The sequence below is a fragment of the Myxine glutinosa genome, chromosome 10, assembly GCF_964187855.1.
Source record: "Myxine glutinosa chromosome 10, kmMyxGlut1.1, whole genome shotgun sequence".
NCBI lineage: Eukaryota > Metazoa > Chordata > Myxini > Myxiniformes > Myxinidae > Myxine > Myxine glutinosa.
In genome coordinates, this window is record NC_136270.1 from 39802172 (window position 1) to 39823157 (window position 20986).

General features: G+C 42.6%; 1 protein-coding gene across 2 annotated transcripts in view; it reads right to left on the reverse strand.

The window, feature by feature from the left end:
• ATF7IP2 (activating transcription factor 7 interacting protein 2) overlaps positions 1–20986 on the reverse strand; it is a 192274-nt gene that overhangs the window by 48215 nt on the left and 123073 nt on the right. For both annotated transcript variants that reach the window (XM_078785581.1, XM_078785582.1), the window contains 2 exons: positions 11048–11120; positions 3497–4288 (listed from right to left, as the gene is read on the reverse strand). In XM_078785581.1, coding sequence (XP_078641707.1) covers positions 3497–4288; positions 11048–11120 — 865 coding nt within the window. The remainder of the gene's footprint in view (positions 1–3496; positions 4289–11047; positions 11121–20986) is intronic.

A 20986-nucleotide genomic window follows, 5' to 3' on the forward strand; every position in this document is an offset into this window, starting at 1 on the left:
GACTAGGAGTTGGCGTCAGGAAGGGCATCCGGCCATTATTAAAAAAACTGCTTCAAACAGGGAACCATGATTGTCATGGGGCCTGCAAGGCTAACCCCCGCTATAGCGGGGGAAAATGGCCTTAAAAACAATCATTCATTCATATATTTATAACGATAGCAAGTGAATCGGATGAAAATTGACCATTTTTGATCTTGACATTTTGACCTATTGACCTCAATAACAATGCTCTTCTTGCTTGTGACGACCTCTACTCGGTTATGTTTTGTGAAGATACGAGAAAAATGTGACCTGCCGAAGATTGATAAAGACAGACATTCAGACAGAAAAATAGACCAGACCAACAAATATACTTGCGAATCTTCAATTTCACTTGTAACAAACGGGTGAAAACATAACCTCTGTACACCTTCAGTGGCAGAGATAACAATCACTTACAGCTATCCAATAATTTTTAAGGACAGTTCACATAAAAATGTATACAACAGGGTTGCAGGATGTATGTATGTCCCTGGGTTGAAACCCCACCACAGCAAGGCCATGTAGCACTCAAATACTTCCGTTGAGAATACATACATACATTCATACATACATACATACATATGTGTGTGTATGTATATATATATACAGTATATGTATGTATGTATGTATATATATATATATATATATATATATATATATATATATATATATATATATATATAAATAATCAAGGGGGACGTCCCTTTATATGGAACGGGTTCTCTGTATGCAACTTTAACACCGACTAAAAATTCGTTTCTCGGCTTCTACTGGACGAAATCGGCTGCCAATTTCAGAAGTAATTGTTTTTTATGTCGAGGTAATGTGTTCCAAATTTCAACCACATCCGTTTCCGCATTCTTGAGTGTTAACAAAACCCTCAAATCAACATTGGTGTCTGTCAGTCTGTCTGTCCGCCCGAAACGTGTTTGCTCATAATCTCAAAGGCATACAGCCATTGAAACTAGCTGAAACTTGGAATATACATTGGCCAATACATCTAATTAATTGCTTTCAAACAAATTCCACCTAAGTGCCATAGTTTTTGCTTCTCAGTCAAAATCCTTGCAACAATCATGACAATCCATATATACACACTTCATACTTTGAAAGTATTCATACCCCATAACTTTTTCACATTTTGTTGTGTTGCAGACTGAATTTAAAATGGATTAATTTGAGATTTTTTTTTTTTTTCCACTGATCTCCACATAATATCCCATAATGTTAAAGTAGATTTTTATTTTTAGAAACTTGTGCAACAAACAACAACAACATCATGCATTTTAAGGCAATTTTCCCTGCCAGAGTGGGAGTTAGCCTTGCGGTCCCCATGACGATCTTCTCCATTTTGCCTTATTTTCTGCATCTCTCCTTGTTAACCCCCTTGCCCACATTCGGTCTTCCCCATCCTCTACTTCCTTCTAAATTCATTTCCATCACTCTTCTCAACCAGTCGCTTTCATCCTTCCTCAACACATGACCAAACCATCTCAACCTGTTCCTCTTCACAGCATCCATCACAGGCTCTATTCCCATCATCTTTCGCAATTCATCATTTGTCTTCCTCTCTCTCTCTCAACGATACTCCGCACATCCACCGAACCATTCGCATTTCCACCCTTTCCAGCCTTCGTTGCTGCTCTACGTTCATTACCCATGTCTCGCTCCCATAAATCTTAACACTTCTCACAGATGCAGCATACACCTTTCCCTTCAGCTTCAACGACACTCCCCTCATCAGCACGCCACTCAGTTCCTGAAACTTCTTCCATGCACATCTCTCTCGCAACCATTGCTGAGTCTGATCCACCTTCTCCATTCAGCATGTCTCCGAGGTAGTAAAATGTTTTCACACCTTCCAGATTCATGCCGTCTGCAAGACCCAAGTCCACATTTCCTCCATCTGCAGCTCCCTCTGTGCACACCTTACATTTGAATGCAGCTGCACACTGGTTAATGACCCTCTCAGACCACTACATTTTTGATGAACCCACTCAGCGCACATTGTACATTGAATGGAGTTCACTCTGACACCCTTCCTGCACACAGCACAGGGCCACTTCCCAGTTCTTTCCACCTCACCACATGCTTTACCACTTGCCATCACCTTCGTCTTTCCTATAGTCACCTTCAGACCTTTCGTCTCCATACATTCCTTCCACTTGTTCATCTTTTCCTTCAGTCCATCCATACTTTCCGCAATCAACACCAGATCATCTGCATACAACAACTCCCACGGTAAACCCTCCTTTACGTTCTGAGCCAGCACCTCCATCACAGCTACAAATAGTAGTGGACTTAGTACCAACCCCTGATGCACTCCCACCTTCACCTCAAACTCACCACTGTTCCCGTCCTTCGTCCTTACAGCTGTGCGCGCTCTTTTGTACATTGCAATCACTCGTCTGATCAACCATTCCTCCACTCCTAACTTCCTCAATGCCCATGTCACTACTTCACGTGGAACCCTATCGAATGCTTTCTCCAGATCAACAAACCCAAGAAAGAACTTCCTCTTCTCCATGGACTTCTCCATTCCCACAGGTGACCCCACTAGTATGTTACTATAATTCACCAAATGTCGGTCTCTGTCTGTCCGTTCCCAGGTACCGCAAAAACGGCTGAACCGATCGCAACGAAATGTTGGGTGGGTAATCCTGGGACCCCCTGGAGTAAAATAGGCGAAATTGTTTTTCCAATTTTCCCAAACACTATGGAATAATATTTACCGATATGAACAGAGATGTGGCTTTTATTGAAATTCTACAAATGCTGTTTAGATTTTGATGATTTGCGTGTGATATGATTTAACGGATGTTTATATAAATCGTTTGAAATAAAAAAAGCCTTCAATTTCTGATATTTTGCCTTTTCATTTGGGCCTCCCAATTGAAGCCCCGCCCTCAGGGCGGGTACCGTTGCTAGTATATATATAATGAAACAATTGTAAAACTTTCACAGTAATTTCGAGTCAATGGCCAATCTATGAAAGACACCATGAAACGAAGTGGCCAGACGCTCAAGCAGCATTGTAAAATAGTCAATAAATCAAGGCCCTTTGACTCAAAGAGCTGAAAGACATTGAAAATACCACTATATAAAAAGAAAGTATATTTGCCTTGTTATATAGAACATTAGCACTGTATAAGCTCCAAAATATATGTTTATCACCCAACCTCCCAACCCAACCAAAACCTTAGCCTGACATTAGGTAAATTAGGTGAAAGGCCAAAAACAAAGGCAAAACAAGGTCTGGCAAAAAAAAGACCTTGGCTAAATTGCCTTCTGATCTATAAACATGGAGATTCACCCAAAATACAGAGAAATCGTGTCACAGAAGCTTTTGCAACTTCATCTTTCTTCCTCAGGCAAATGCTTTCAACAAGAAGTAAATAATCTTTACACAATAGCATTAATATATTTTGTTCACATGAACAAACTTTTTCGGTTTGTCATAAAAAAAAAGCCTCACCTCTCATTCCTGCAGTTTGGGTAGAGCTTCCTCGTTGTTCATACTGCATCCTTACAGGAAGCGTGTCAATGAGTGATGACCCATGAGGGGCTGGTGCAAGGCATGTCACTGCCTGTGACACACCCATGTAGGATGGAGGGGGATGGCGAGGCATTACAGGTTGGAAATTTGGCCTCACAAAGTTGTTGCTACCAAGTGACATCTGTTTGGGATAAACAGTAGTCTGTGAAGGTGCTGTTCGGTAAGAGGATATTTGAGGCTGAGCAGGACGAGAGGAAAATTCAGGGATGTTTCGAGGTGAGGTACTGTTTGTGGAGGGAACAGTCACCACAGATACAGAATGGGTCATCATCGGCCGTATCTGTGGCGAGTTTGTAACATTGAGAAGTGCAGGTGGTCCTCGAGTAGAAGGAAAGACTATTGAGGAAGGCTGGGTAATACGAGCAGCATTGGAAGGATGAGAGGCACGAGGCATTCTGACATTCGATATGACATTTGGAAAGCGAGTAGTGCGCAGTGTTGATACCACATCGGATTCGACAAGAGAGTGAGGAGGTGGTGGAGCAGGCGGAGCGAGATGAACTGGGGGTGGAGGAGGTGGTGGATGAGCAGGGACAGGAGGTGGTGGAAGATAACCTCCAGATGCAAGATGAACAGAACGAACACCTTGTATTGAAGAGACAGGGCCACGGTTGTGTGGAACTTGTGAGCCATGCTGCAGTAATGGAGGATGTCCCCGAGAAGGGGCAGGCAGTTGGTTACGAGCAGTCGCAGCTCTTCGTGTAGCATTTCCTGAAGAGAAGAAAAACAAGAAGACATCATGCAGTGCATGATACTTTCAAAATCCTCCCCTACCCAGAATAAAAAGTTGCCATGAATACATCAAATTGTCCATTTCATTAAAATTGAAGATCTTAATCAAAGCTCAGGTCAATCAGATTAAAATTGATATTAGAAGTTTGACTGAGTTGACCTTTCACCTTAAAAATAGTTTTTCCCAATTCAGTGAGGCACTATGCAAATGCTGTTTAATTTTCAAGTCGATCGCATGAAAAATGGCAATTTTAGAAATTCTACCTCGATGACCTTTGACCTCAAAATCAATATAGGCTTCTACCTCATAACAAACTCTACCATCTGGTGAGGTTTCGTGAAGATCGGTTTAAAATTGTCCTGTAGGTGATTGACAGACAAACACAGAATGAAAAATCGGTCAGAGACCGAGGACGTGCCGGAATTTACTTTTTTACCGGCCATTTAGGACAAATATGGCGGCCGAACCACGTACCCGATGACCATCATTAACATATTTTATTCCCCATGGAGATTTCTTCACAATGAGCTATGTCTCAATTTTTTTTATTCAGCACTTTTGGAGATATAGAGGCGCTACGTTTTTTGGTTTTTCCAAGATGGCGGCCGAACCCCGTGACCGATGACGTCATCATTAACATATTTTATTCCACATGGAGAGTTCTTTCCAATGAGCCATGTGTCAATTTTTTCTGTTCAGCACTTTTGGAGATATAGTGGTGCAAAGTTTTTCGGTTTTTCCGAGATGGAGGCCAAACCACGTGACCGATGACGTCATCAATTGGGCACAGTCTATTCCTGGGCAAGACCAATATGTGTGCAAAGTTTGGCGATTCTACGTGCAACGGTGTAGACGTAGTGCTGCAAACAAACAAATGAAAAATCGGTCAGAGACCGAGGACTTGCCGGAATGTACTTTTTTATCGGCCATTTAGGACAAATATGGCGTCCGAACCACGTGACTGATGTCATCATTAACATATTTTATTCCCCATGGAGAGTTCTTTACAATGAGCCATGTCAATTTTTTCTGTTCAGCACTTTCGGAGATATGGAGGTGCAAAGTTTTCCGGTTTTTCCAAGATGGCGGCCGAACCACGTGACCAATGACGTCATCATTGACATATTTTATTCCCCATGGAGAGTTCTTTACAATGAGCCATGTCAATTTTTTCTGTTCAGCACTTTCGGAGATATGGAGGTGCAAAGTTTTTCGGTTTTTCCAAGATGGCGGCCAAACCACATGACCGATATCATCATTTGGGCACAGTATATTAGAGGGCAAGACAAATACGTGTGCAAAGTTTGGCTATTCTACGTATAGAAAGTTTTCTGGTTTTTCCAAGATGGCGGCCGAACCATGTGACTGATGGCATCATCATTACACAACAACAACAACATGCATTTTAAAAGGCCATTTTCCCTGCTAGAGTGGGGGTTAGCCTTGCGGTCCCCATGACAATCTTCTCCATTTTGCCCTATTTTCTGCATCTCTCCTTGTTAACCCCCTTGCCCGCATTTCTTCTTCCACCATCTTTAGCCAAGTCTTTCTCGGTCTTCCCCGTCTTCTACTTCCTTCTACATTCATTTCCATCACTCTTCTCAACCAGTCACTTTCATCCTTCCTCAACACATGACCAAACCATCTCAAGCTGTTCCTCTTCACAGCATCAATCACAGGCTCTATTCCCATCATCTTTCGCAATTCATCATTTGTCTTCCTTTCTCTCAACGATACTCCGCACATCCGTCTAACCATTCGCATTTCCACCCTTTCCACCCTTTCCAACCTTCGTTGCTGCTCTACGTTCATTACCCATGTCTCGCTCCCATAAATCATAACACTTCTCACACATGCAGCATACACCTTTCCCTTCAGCTTCAACGACACTCCCCTCATCAGCACGCCACTCAATTCCCGAAACTTCTTCCATGCACATCTCACTCGAGCAACCGTTGCCGAGTCTGATCCACCTTCTCCATTCGGCATGTCTCCGAGGTAGCAAAATGTTTTCACACCTTCCAGCTTCACACCGTCTCCAAGATCCAACTCAACATTTCCTCCATCTGCAGCTCCCTCTGTGCACACCTTACATTTGAATGTAGCTGCCACACTGGTTAATGACCCTCTCAGACCACTACATTTTTGATGAACCCACTCAGCGCACATTGTACACTGAATGGAGTTCACTCCGACACCCTTCCTACACACAGCACAGGGCCACTTCCCAGTTCTTTCCACCTCACCACATGCTTTACCACTTGCCATCACCTTCGTCTTTCCGATATTCACCTTCAGACCTTTTGTCTCCATACATTCCTTCCACGTGTTCATCTTTTCCTTCAGTCCATCCATACTTTCCGCAATCAACACCAGATCATCTGCATACAACAACTCCCACGGTAAACCCTCCTTTACGTTCTGAGCCAGCACCTCCATCACAGCTACAAATAGTAGTGGACTTAGTAGTCCCCTGATGCACTCCCACCTTCACCTCAAACTCACCACTGTTCCCGTCCTTCGTCCTTACAGCTGTGCGCGCTCTTTTGTACATTGCCATCACTACTCTGATCAACCATTCCTCCACTCCTAACTTCCTCAATGCCCATGTCAATACTTTGCGTGGAACCCGATCGAATGCTTTCTCCAGATCAACAAACCCAAGAAACAACTTCTTCCTCTTCTCCATGTACTTCTCCTGCAACTGCCTCACAATGAAAAGCGCGTCTGTCGTTCCTCTTCCTGGCATAAATCCAAACTGCATTTCGTCGATCTTCACTTTCTTCCTTATCCTCCTCTCCAACACCCTTTCCAATACCTTCATTCCATGCTCCAATAACTTTATCGCTCGGTACGAGCCACACTCCAGAGGGTCACCTTTCCCCTTGTATAGAGGGACGAGGGTACTCAGTTCCCAATCCACTGGAATGCGGCCTTCTTTCACCACCAGATTACAGATCTCTGTCATTCTCTTCACACCCCAACTTCCTGCTGCCTTCAACATATCTCCCACAACTCCCGTCGGCCCTCCCGCTTTTCTACCCTTCATTGCTTTTATCGCTTCCTCAACTTCCTTCTCAGTTATCTTCTCTGCCGGTCCTAAAACTGGGTTACTCTCTATGTTGCCATCCCATTCATTCTCTGTATTCAACAGCATTTCCATATATCTTTTCCATCTTCCTTTAATTCCATCTGGGTCGACAACGATTTGTCCCACTTCATCCTTCAAGCAGCTCACCCCCATCACATCACACCTCTCTTTCGCTATCTGCTTTGCAATCCTGAATACCGCTCTCTGACCCTCTTCCGAATCCAAGCGTTCTCCGAACATTTTCCTACATGCCTCCTGCGCCTTTGCTACCTCTTTCTTTGCAGCCTTCCTGGCTGCCTTATAACTTTCATGCTCTGCTGTTTCTGCTCCCGTACCCTTCGCCTTCTGCCACTCCTTGAACTTCTTCCTCTTCTCGTCAATCCTCTTTCCAACTTCATCATCCCACCACCATGTTTCCGAGTGCCTCGGTGGTCCTTTTGTCCATCCATATACCTCACCAACGGCTCCCAACAGACCAGCTTTCATTGACATCCAACCACTTTCAAGCTCAACCACATCATCCTCGACCCTACTCAGCCTCTCTTTTAATGCCTCCCTTACTGTCACCTCTTTCAACCTCCACACCTTCATTCTCGGTTGGTACTTCACCCGCCGAGCTCTCCTCGCACCTTTCACCCTTACATCGCAGACAACCAAGTGGTGCTGTGAAACAGCCTCCTCCCCCGGGATCACCTTTGTGTCTTGGAGGTGCCCCCTATCTCGCCTACGCACCATCAGGTAGTCAACGGTTGTCGACCCACCTGACGTGTATGTAACAAGCTTATTATCCTCTTTCTGGAACTGAGTATTACGAATCAACAAATCAGCTCCATCAGCAAACTCCAAAATCCTTTCACCTTCTCCATTTCTCACTCCATATCCGTAACCCCCATGAACTCCGTCAAAACCATCCATACTCCTTCCCACATGTCCATTTAGGTCTCCTACCACAACAACTTCCTCATCTTTCACGTTTTCCATCAGCTTCTCTATCGCACACCAGAACTTGTCCTTCTCTTCATCGCTCCGACCAACCTGCGGAGCATATCCCGAGATGACGTTCACCAAGAGCTTTCCAATCATCATTTTCACCATCATCAACCTATCACTCACTCTAGTCACACTCACCACACTGTCTACAAACTCCTCAGAAAACAGGACACCAACACCATTCACGCCCTCCAGGCACCCTTGCCACACAAACTTGTATTTCTGTCCCTGCCTACCCTTCACCATTCTCACACCACTTCCCTTCCATCTCGTCTCTTGCACACAACATATGTCCACTCTTCTTCTGACCAATACTTCCACCACTTCTCCTGATCTCCCTGTCATTGTCCCTACATTCCATGTCCCAAACCTCAGAAACCGATCTCCACTTCGGGCTGTACCCTGCCCACATGTAGTTGTAATTTTCATGGTTCTCTTTTTGAGGCAATGTTTTTTTTATGGCCGGATGCCCTTCCTGACGCCAACCCTCTTAGTCGCCTCCTACGACACGCAGGGATACGGCGTACCTATTCTTATCCAGGGTACACACTGGGAAACGTTTAAAACATGGAAATCCTGGGGGGGGGGGGGGGGGGGGATCACCGCTGCGGTTTAAACATATTTAAATAAATATTTCAACAAAACCATGAAAACAATCTGGGAAAAGTCTCTAAGTGAGAACGTGGATTTGAGAAAGCAGGAGCAGAGGTGAAAGAACAAACGAGAATATAGGGGGCGGGGCACAAGTCGAGACGAGGAGGCCGCACGAGCCACCAGGCCGCACGAGGCGCGGACAAAGAAACGACTAATTACACACAAATTTGCAACAACTACAAAACCAAAACCAAATAGAAACACACAATAACACATACACAACAAAATACGCAGCGGAAATTTGACAAAGAAACGAACGGGAAAACACTCAAACTTTGATGCCGTGGAGAGATCCTCATTAACATATTTTATTCCCCATGGAGAGTTCTTTACAATGAGCCATGTCTCAATTTTTTCTATTCAGTACATTCAGAGATATGGAGGTGCAAGGTTTTGCCGTTTTTCCAAGATGGCGGCCGAAACACGTGAACGATGATGTCATAAATTGGGCACAGTCTATTCCAGGGCAAGACGAATATGTGTGCAAAGTTTGGCGATTCTCCGTGCAACGGTGTAGACGCAGTGCGACAAACAGACAGACAAACGAACAGATCAACATACTTGCCGGAATCTTTTCCGGCAAGTAATGAAAAATCGGTCGGAGACCGAGGACTTGCCGGAATGTACTTTTTTATCGGCCATTTAGGACAAATATGGCGGCCGAACCACGTGACCGATGACGTCATCATTAATATATTTTATTCCCCATGGAGAGTTCTTTACAATGAGCCATGTCTCACTTTTTTCTGTTCAGTACTTTCGGAGATATAGAGGTGCAAAGTTTTTTGGGTTTTCCAAGATGGCGGCCGAACCACGTGACTGATGACGTCATCATTAACATATTTTATTCCCCATGGAGAGTTCTTTACAATGAGCCATGTCTCACTTTTTTCTGTTCAGTACTTTCGGAGATATAGAGGTGCAAAGTTTTTCGGTTTTTCCAAGATGGCGGCCGAACCACGCGACCGATGACGTCATCAATTGGGCACAGTCTATTCCTGTGCAAGACCAATATGTGTGCAAAGTTTGGCGATTCTACGTGCAACGGTGTAGACGTAGTGCGGCAGACACAGACACAGACAAACAAACGAACAGATCAACATACTTGCCGGAATCATATCTTGTTCACAAACAGACAGACAGGGGTGAAAACATAACCTCCATTCACCTTTGGTGGAGGTAATTACACATAGTATTTTAATATGATGATGATGATGATGATGATGATGATGATGATGATGATGATGATGATGATGATGATGATGATGATGATGATTAGGTAACTGGACAATCCCTCAATTGTTGTGAACTAGCACTCTCAAGTCCACCTGTGCAATGGAGCGGTACGCGATGTGGAGCAGTTGCGGCTGAATATAATTAATTCTGTTCAGGTGGTATGGCATTCAGGTAAACGGTGTTCTTAAAAAAACATATAATCTGCTAATATTCCACTCGCTAATCGCTCATTCAAACTTTTCATGAAATGTATTTAATAAATTGGAAGGAGAACTGCTTCGTAATCTTTTGTGGGTACACACTTTTTGTTTTATGCCCAAAAAAGTGGATGGAGGGGAGGGCAATCGATATGATGTCCCCTCCCCTCCTTCCCCCTTCACCACCCCCCACCGATCGACACCCGTGCTGTGACACCAAGTCAACTTATGTTCCTGTTCGGAATCTAAGACACGTATGTTATGCTTCTGAAACTTGGATCATTTTTATTTTTTTAAGGATAGAAAAAGGATTAAAAGACGAGACAATATTTATTCAACATTGGCCAAGATCATATTTGTTCTCTCTTTCGTTTTAGGCTGAAGAACCACTAATGGCAAGGTCATAAATTTTGTGAAAAAATACACAAAACATTGCAATGTTGATTTAACCATTTTGTACACTTCATCATGTGAAGTAGTTTTCCATTTGAAAGCCTTGTGAACCAATGGATTACATAAATATCAAAGGAAACAGTTGTTAAAATATGGTCCATGTAATATAAATTCACCTTGATGGATCCGTTCTTCATCATGTGTGAGGTCAATGATAGAATCAGTTGAAGGAGCGGTCTCTTGTGCAACCTGAGAAGAAAGAAATTGTAAACATTGACACATATTTGAATATGAATGACATAAACAACTAGAAACACATGAAATCAACGATGGATATGCCCCCACCAGTGTTATATGTCAACCCAGTGTTATATTTCATCTCAATTTAAGTTCACATGAAAAATTAAAGGTCAGACAGACAGAGAGCGAGACAGATAGATAGACAGACAGACAGACAGATAAATAGAAGAGAAAACATCAGATGTTTATAACTCGAATTATTGTCTGCAAAATTATTTTCAAAAAGCACATTACTTTTGACCTATTGAACCCAAAATTGAATCTGTTCATTTTTATATATTACAATCAATACTTTGGCCAAATGTGGTTGAAATCCCTGGCAGTGGATCACAAGTTATTGTAGCAACAACAAAAAAGTAGAGCTACATTCAAAGTACACCATCCCCATGTCAAATAAATAAATAACATATCATCCAGCACGCGACATTGCTGGGGTGCCTTCGGCGCCCAGCGATACCACCGTGCAGTGCATGGAGACAGAATTGGGAGGGAGTGGTGGACAATAATTGATCGATTCATTCATTGCGTAATTAAAATAAATAAATAATACTCGTAAAATAATTAATTTATTGATCAATTGGCTAATAGCATACCTATACCACCAGTATTTCATCCGAAGCTGTGATTTTTTTTTGGAAAATTAAATAAATAAATAATTCCACAAAAAATAATTGATTAATCAATAAATCAAAAATATCCTTTACAGCCAAATCACTTGGTCATTGTTATGTCCAAATATCACCTTATCTCAAATTGGAATGGTTTAGAAAGGACAGGAGGAGCAAAGCCAAATGTGAGCTTCTATAAAATAGAGAGCCCACCAACTTGTCGCCGGTGGGAGAATGACAGCCCTTAGGAATTTGCCTGCTGACTTGAGAAACCAATGGTGGGGAAGGATTTGTTTTTGACTGCAGCAAGAGGAACAAGAAGGGAAGCAGAAGAATGAACCAAGAGTGGGGAGCCATACTCTGTAGAGCTACGTATAAAAGCAAAAAAAATAAAAAATAAATAAATAAATAAATAAATAAATAAAAATTGTACACCCTGATGAGCTCGGTGCAGCTCAGGAATGCCTTGATCAGTGGTTTCTGTCTTCTACTGCCTACTTTCTGGTCTTGCATCCTCTGCCCTTTCCATGCTCTGTTCCCCTCACCTCCCACATTCCCCTAAGGTTTCTGCAGGGTGCACACGGTATACTAGTAACCCTCTTTGGTGAAACTTACAAAATCCAGACTCACTATTCACCTTCACCCATTCATTCTTCTGACTCATTTTACATTCTGGCTCAATTATCCTAAAAATTGTCTTTCTGGCTCATGCTTTCACAAAAAAGCGTTTTTCTAACTCGCCCCATATTTTAAACCATTTTTGTCCCCTGTCGCACTGCGGAGCGAAAGGGGGACTATGGTTTTCCCCTCCGTCCGTGCGTGCGTGCGTAAGCGAAGGACCGAATTCTAATTTGGTGTGTGGGTGCAACCCACGTCAAAATCCAAGATGGCCACCGCCATGTATGTCTGACGCCATGTACGTCTGAACCTTGAGCGGAATATCTTGAAAAATAAGCGAAGTACAAACTTCTAATCTGGTGTGTGGGTGTATCGAGGCATAAGGAAGAATGCTATTGAAAATTGGGTCACCACGTCAAAATCCAAGATGGCTGCCTTGCGTCTTCCACTTTGTCAACTCACATCACTTCACCGACGGGGGACCTAGGCGTAATTTGCCCAATTTTTCATTTTTTTTGTGCACTAATAATTTTACCCCATTTTCTTTTGGAGAACAATTTTTTACTCTCTCTCACTTTCTCTTCTTTTTTCTGTACTTTTCTAAATAATTTTAAGCAAAATTGCTTTTAGTAAATGAGTAAAGTAATATGTCCACAAAAGTAAAAACCCAGAAAGCTTTATTCAAAAAATCCTTCCAATTGAGCAATCGAGGAAATCTCCAAGAAACCATGAAAGAGAAAGTTAGGAAGCGACTGCTAAGGAAGCTTGAAGAACGAAAACCTATATACCATAAAACAGATAGACCGTAAATTAACGAGAAGGCACTATCGTCATTACCCCCACCACCAAAGGTGGATGAAGGTTACGTTTTCACCCCGGTCTGTCTTTGTCTGGTAGTTTGTGAACAGGATATGTCTAAAAGTTGTGGACAGATTCAGACAAAATTTGCTGGTGAGGTTTGGTGTGTGACAAGGATGAAATGCTTCAATATTTTGGTGAAGATCCAGATTCATATCTGGATGTGAGAATTTTTAAAGTGATTCTTCACCATTGAGAGATGGGGCAAAAAACGATATATAGCACAATATCTCAAAAAACTAGTGGACAAATTTGGACAGAACTTGGTGGATCGGTTGGGTGTTTGACAAGGAAGAATTGATTCAATTTTGTTGAAGATTCGAATCTGGGTCCAGATCAGAATGTTTTTAAGTGATTCTTCACCATTGAGTGATAGGGCCAAAAACAATATTTTGCATGACATTTCAAAAAGGTGTGGACGACTTATGACAAAACTAAGTGGATGAGTTAGTTAGGTGACAAGAACAAGCCGATTAGATTTTGGTTCAGGTCCGAATCCAGATATGGCCTATCAGTGGGATACAAAACGTAAACTGTTCAGCCTGGTGAAAGTATGCTCTACCGAGTGCCGTTCTCGTTTGGAATGTGATTGCAAGTTACCCACAACCTTGTGGTTTTGATTTTGTTGCTAAGCAACTTCTTGCCTCAGGCTGACACATTCACAGGAGAAAGGATGGAAGCAAACCCAAAGACACCCAAGGAAAACTGAGGGGAAGTCATATTTTAAATGATAATACTCTTCTTTTTTTCTTTTTTTTATGGTGTGAAGGGTCTTGAAGGAGCTAGAACAGAACAAAAAGAGCAGCAGAAAGAGAGGGGGTGGGGAAACACACCAACAATGACGTTGAAGGACTTGAATAAACAGTTGAAGAAATAGAGGGAGACTCTATTTCTAATAATTCTAGAATAGAGGGAGAAATAAATATAAAAACCATAGTCCCCCTTTCGCTCCGCGGTGCGACGGGGGACAAATAGAGGGATGTGTTTACCTGACGGTGTAAATGCATGCACTCCTGAGTAGAGCCACTTGTTCCATTTTTTGGTGCATCTGTTGTTTAAAGGTCCACTGCAACTGAGTTTCATGTTTAGCTTCATGAATGAATTGGTTTTAATAAATAAACCTATAAACAGTTGGTTGCAGCTGATGTGACCTGCAAATGGCCTCTCATGCCCCCATGAATGATGATGAGATCTGTACATTCAAGGAAACCTGAAAGTGTTGAGAGCCAGCATATATGACATTCCCGATAGGAGCCTCTGCACACTACACAACCAGTCTTTGATCAAACCTTCATCCATCCAACCTTTTTCATGCGTACGGACAAACACACCTGGCCATGTAACATTCTCATGTAATATGGCAACATCCTTGTCTCGTCTCCATATGCCCTGAGTATGACTGTGAAACAATTCTTCTCATTTCCAGTTGATCTAAAGGCGATTGATTTTTCTCCTTTAATGGCCATAGTTTGGAATGAACGTGATATAAAACGTGAGGGGTGTCTGATCCACATTGGCAATATATGAGGTGTTAATGTGATGTTGCTTTGGCATCCTTGTGACGCAAAGCTGGTACCTCCATAGCTTGTCTTCAAAATCATCACGCATGCTTTGGCAATTGAAGTATTCCAAACATATGGATATGTGATGCCTTTGCATGAAGAGGTAGAAACACTTTTGAGATGCTTTTAAGGTGCTATTGGGATTCAAAACTTTCGTGATATGAAGGGCTTTCAAACAAATTTCCACGATCCTGACTGTGTATCCACTTGCTCAACGTTGATGATTATATTCCAGAAGTTGTTGCTCAAGCTGTGGGTGCTGAGCCTGCCTTCCATATACAAAATTCTTGGCTCGCCAGCCTTTGGACTTGAGCTTGTCCTTTAAGTTTTGCCAAACTCGAACGTTTGACTTGTTAACATCAAATTCCCGTGCCGCCACTCTCTTACCAAAGTTTTCAGTAACTCATATCACCTTAAGTTTGAAGGCTGCCATGTAGCTTGCTCGTTTCGCTGCCATTGCCATCACTACGTAAACGCAGTGAGGAAATGTTTCATAGCAAACTACATGTTTAATGGTGTATTTTAAAAGCAGTGTTATAAAAACTGCAACACATTATATATATATATATATATATATATATATATATATATATATATATATATATATATACACACACACTGTATATACAGTCACGTGAAAAAGTAAGTACACCCCATGTAAAGTTTTGACTTTTTCAACATATTTCAACATACAGCTATTTGATCTTCATTTCAACGATATTGATAGATAAAGGTGATATAATATAACAAATATCATGAAACATTTACATTTTGTAGTCCATTGTATAAGTTAAATAAATGCAAATTTCGCATGTGGAAAAAGTAAGTACACCCCTACATTTATCACTACTTCAAATGCCTAAAATTAGAATCATGTGCACCAGCTCAGGTGCAAATGATTAGAACATCGTTAGAGAGGATCTTGGAGGAACCTGTCTTATTTAAACCTCAGACATTTAGTTTGGTTTGCTCTTTGTTGAAGTGTGCGGCATCACCATGCCTAGATCAAAATAGCTCTCTGAGCCATTCAGAAAGAAGGTTATAGATGCCTACGAGTCTGGGAAGGGATTTAAAAAGATCTCCACACAATTGGAAATCAATCATTCAACTGTCCGGAAGATCATCTACAAGCGGAGAAGATTCCAAACAACTGCTAACTTGTTCAGGCCAGGCCGCCCCACAAGTTCAGCCCAAGAGCAGACCGCAAGATGCTGAAAGAAGTCTCTAAGAACCCCAGAATGTCATCACGGGACCTACTGGCAGCTCTTGCCACTGTTGATGTCAAAGTGCACGAGTCTACCATTAGAAAGAGGCTGCACAAATTTGATCTACATGGGAGGTGTGCCAGGAGGAAACCTTTGCTGTCCGGAAAGAACATCAGGGCAAGACTAAAGTTTGCCAATGAACACCGAGGCAAAGACCAGCACTTCTGGAACAATGTGCTCTGGACAGATGAGTTAACGGTAGAGCTATTTGGCCACAGTACCAGAAGACATGTTTGTCAAAAACCAAAGACAGCATTTGACCACAAGAACCTGATACCAACTGTAAAGCATGGTGGTGGAAATATTATGGTTTGGGGCAGCTTTGCTGCATCAGGGCCTGGGCAGCTCACCATCATAGAATCCACTATGAATTCTTCATTGTACCAGAGGGTGCTTGAGGATAATGTGAGGCCATCTGTCGAAAAGTTGAAGCTCAACCGAAGGTGGACCTTGCAACATGACAATGACCCTAAACATACCAGTAAATCCACCAAGGAATGGCTGAAAAGAAAGAAATAGAGGGTTCTCAAATGGACAAGTCAAAGCCCGGATCTAAATCCCATCGAGATGTTGTGGGGGGATTTGAAACGAGCTGTGCATGCAATTGTGCATGCTGTGCAACAATTCTTTGTTGAATAAATTATCAGTCAATTTCTCATTGTTTTTTGTTCAATTAGATCACCTTTATCTATAGATACTGTTTAAATAGAAGAAGAAGAACCACCTTTAGAGGCCATTTTTCGGGCACCATGGTCCCCTTTTTGAAGCAATGTTTTACGGCCGGATGCCCTTCCTGCCACCAACCCGACTCTTGCGACACACAGGGAATTACCAGTGAACTGGTACTCAATTTGCCGACCTCGGAAGGATGACAGGCTGAGTCAACCCCCCTGGCGTTAATTCAGCGATCGACCAGGATTCGAACCAAGGATCCCAAGCCGGCACCCTAACCACTAAGCCAACACCAGGCTTATATGAACCATGAATAATTAAACTTTAAATGATTAAAATAAAACGCAGATTTTATCAAAACCAAAAAAAAAAAAAGAATAATGAATGAATGAATAATGAATATGAATGAATGAATGTTTAAATGACGATCAAATATTGATATGTCCACATATGTTAAAAAGATTTTAAAAACATTTCATGGGGTGTACTTACTTTTTCCCCATGTGAAATTTGCATTTATTTAAATTATACAATGGACTACAAAATGTAAATGTTTCATGATATTTGTTATCTTATATCACCTTTATCTATCAATATTGTTGAAATGAAGATCAAATAGCTCTATGTTGAAATATGTTGAAAAAGTCAAAACTTTACATGGGGTGTACTTACTTTTTCACGTGACTGTATATATATATAATATAATATATATATATATATATATATATATATATATATATATATATATATATATACATATATAACTGTGAGAAATAGTAGAAACTCCACAGTACGAGCAGGGCGTCTCATTTGCATTAAATAAATAATCGGGAGATTAAATCAGACGCGGACATAGCTTCAGGACGGTCGATCTTTAATTTTCGACAAGCTTTTTGACCAACAAAGGTCTTCTTCTTAGTCTACAGAAACAACAGGCATGTATATCAGACAAGTATGTATAGTGATATATGTGTAAGATGTGTGATATGTGTAGAAGATGTACAAAAGGAAGAGCCACGCTAAAGCTCACTCACCGTCCCCAAGTTCAGCGGAAGTGAAGTGCAGCTTACAGTTATCGTTCACGTTACATTCAGGCAGTGATAGAGAGTGTCCTGACTGTCTTTTACTGTCTGGTATGGCAGCTCGAAAGAACAACTGTCATGGTTGTCTGTTTGTCTGTGTGTAGTGCCGTCCTCCCGGCAGTGGCGACTCCATCTACATCTCTCTCTCAGATGACATAGACCAACTTCTGATAACTCATCCCAACTCACTCTTTCTCATCTGTGGTGACTTAAATTGTCACCATGCTAATTGACTCGGTGTTGGTACCTCTGCTACCAACCATGGCACTTCTGCGACTCCATGGGACTGACTCGATCTGTGAATTTCCCCACCCAGATTTCTCCCAATGGAAAATCTTCCCTTCTGGAGTTGGTGATAACCAACTTCCCCGCAAATGTATCTTGCTCATCCTCTGCCCCAATTGGCTCATCTGATCATGTGCTTGTGAAGGTCAACATTTATCTGGCCATTCTCAGAGAAACAGCCTCAGAGCTGTCGAGTCTGGCAGTTCACTCAGGCAAACTGACAGGGACTAAAAGCAGCCATCACACTTCAGGACTGGCCTCCTATATCTTCCAACCATGATATTAATTGAGCCTGGGAATTCTTCCACAGAAACCTATCTTGTGCATAGATTCATGCCATCTTGTCTTCAGTTATCCTACCCATTATCCCACTCTTGGTACTCTGAATCCTGGGTGAGGCAGTTGCTTTCAAACAACTTGCATTATCCTCCTGGAAAGCAAATCCAACCAGAGGCAACCAAAGTTCATTCCACAAATCCCCCACAAGTGTGTTAGTCTACTCTCAGGAGAGCCAGAAAACAACATCTGTCCAATCTTAAGAATAAGCTTTGAAACTTGTCTCCCTCTAAAAACTGGTAGCACCTTGCCAAGTCGATCTCTGGTGTGTGGCTTGCTTCCTAGCCTCCCCACACTTCAAATGGAACAACAGTCAACTCCGCTCGTGAGAAGGCCGAATGCCTCAATTCTGTGTTTGCTTAAAATCTTGTGTTCCTAACGACTCTCTCTCTCTCTGTACCCACCCATCCCAGTCGTACTCAACTGCTCCTTAATTTTGTGTTATTTGCACCTGAGAAGGTGGAAACATTTCTGGCAAACCACCAATCTGATTTTGCATCCGGACCAGAGGACATCAGCTCACATGTCCTAAAAATCTTCTCTGCTGCTCTTGCACTTACTCTCTCTCTCTCTCTGCCCTTTTCACCCTGTCATTTACCCGAGGTAATCTTGCATCTGCTTGCAAATCGACCAACATTACAGCATTGCATAAAAAGGTGTAAAAACGGATCCCCTTAACTACAGACCAATTAGCTTCCAATCATCAGCAAGGTCATGGAATCCATCATCGCAGTTGACATAAAATAATTCCTTTTCTGAACAGCCTCATCTCTGATCATCAATTTGGATTCAGACCTGGTCACTCCATCTTGGACATGCTGCTTCTTCTCTCCCAACAATAGCCTCAATATCAGTCATGAGATCAGGGCTGTCTCTCTGGACATATTTTGAGCTTTAGATAGTCGGGCATCCTGCCTTGCTTTCTAAACTTCGATACAGTCTGGCATCCTGTTTTGCTCTTTAAACTTTGATAGTCTGGCATGCTGTTTTGCTCTCTAAACTGTCTGCCTATGGAATTGAAGGCCAAATCCACTTTTGGATTACTGACTTCCTCCACTCTCGCAGCCAATGTGTGGCTCTCAACAGAACCCTTTCTTCTCTGTCTATCAAGTACCCCAAGGCAGTATTCTTGGTCCCATCCTATTCCTCCTATTCATCAATGATCTCACTGACTTTCTGGAAAAATCTTCTTTATCTCTTTTCTGAGGACTCTAATCTCTGCCGTGACATTCCTCACCATTCTAACAGACGGGCACAGCAGCCTCCTCCCTCTCATTAGACCTTGAAAAAATCACAAACTGGTCAAACACTTCAACCATGTCTTTCAATCCTGCCCACACACTCGATCACTGTCTCAGAAAGGACCGTTCCGCAAACCCTTCCATCTACTTTCTAAACAACTGTCTCAGAGAGGTTCAGTCACTCAAACTCTTCGGTCTCACTCCCAGTCATGATCTCTTTGTCAAGCCACATTTCAAAGTTGCCGCCTCCTCTCCCAAGTATATGCAGAACACATGTCATCCACCAGCAACCTGTTCCCAGTCAAACTGCCTAAATCCAGAACCACTGCTCACCTCCACTCATTTATTACTCTTTTCCAACATCTGGAACTGCCTTCCACACTCTCCCCGATCTCATTCTTCTCTCCGGGTCTTCAAGACAGCTGTTCACCACCATCTTAGGTCACCATTCATCCAAAGTAATGATATTTTATTCACCCGTTAAAACACCCCCACACCTCCAAAAAATGTTGCTTGTTTATCCATCTTATCCACCCCTTGCATTCTCCCCTAACCCCCATAGTTACCTGCATCCCTTGTTTTTCTCTGTCTGTCTACCTCCTCCTGATACTGGCATTTCCCCTTTCTCCTGCTGTTCCCTTGTTATTTTTATGAATTTGGGGTGGAGGGGGAATATCTAGATCCAGGTAGATCTGCGTCGGTAGGTGCTCCGATGATCGTGATAGAAGAATCATCTCGATGTACAGTAAGTCAGGGACCTGTAGCCCGGATGTCGGATAAGTTGGATATTTGTCCCTTTTACAAGGGGGCGGGGCATGCTAATTCGTTCAGGGATTATGGGTAAAATTCCCTTGCATGTCATCCCCCTGTCGCTATCCCATTGTCCCTTTTGGCACCACACTCATACATTAGATAGATCCATTAGTGCACACATTAATTAATTCCCCCTCCGCCACAAGACGATAAGACTGACCGGAAAAACCGACAGGAAGCGGCCGTGTACAACGGCACCATGGCAGGCAAACATTGTACAAGGCAGGCTGATGCCACGCCCACCGTGCGATGGATGGACACCGAGGGTTTGGTGGGTGGGTTGCATGACTGGTGAGAGGCCCGGGTGACGTCAGAGCACGCCGAACAAGACTTGTTGCGGCGGTCATTTTTGCCCTTGTTCTTGGACTGATCCTGCCCGGATCTCTCTTCCCTTTGTCTTCTCGTTTCGGCTCCCCTCCTGTCTCGACCTTCTTCTACCCCTTTTATTTCTCGCGATTGGACCTGTTCTGGCCTT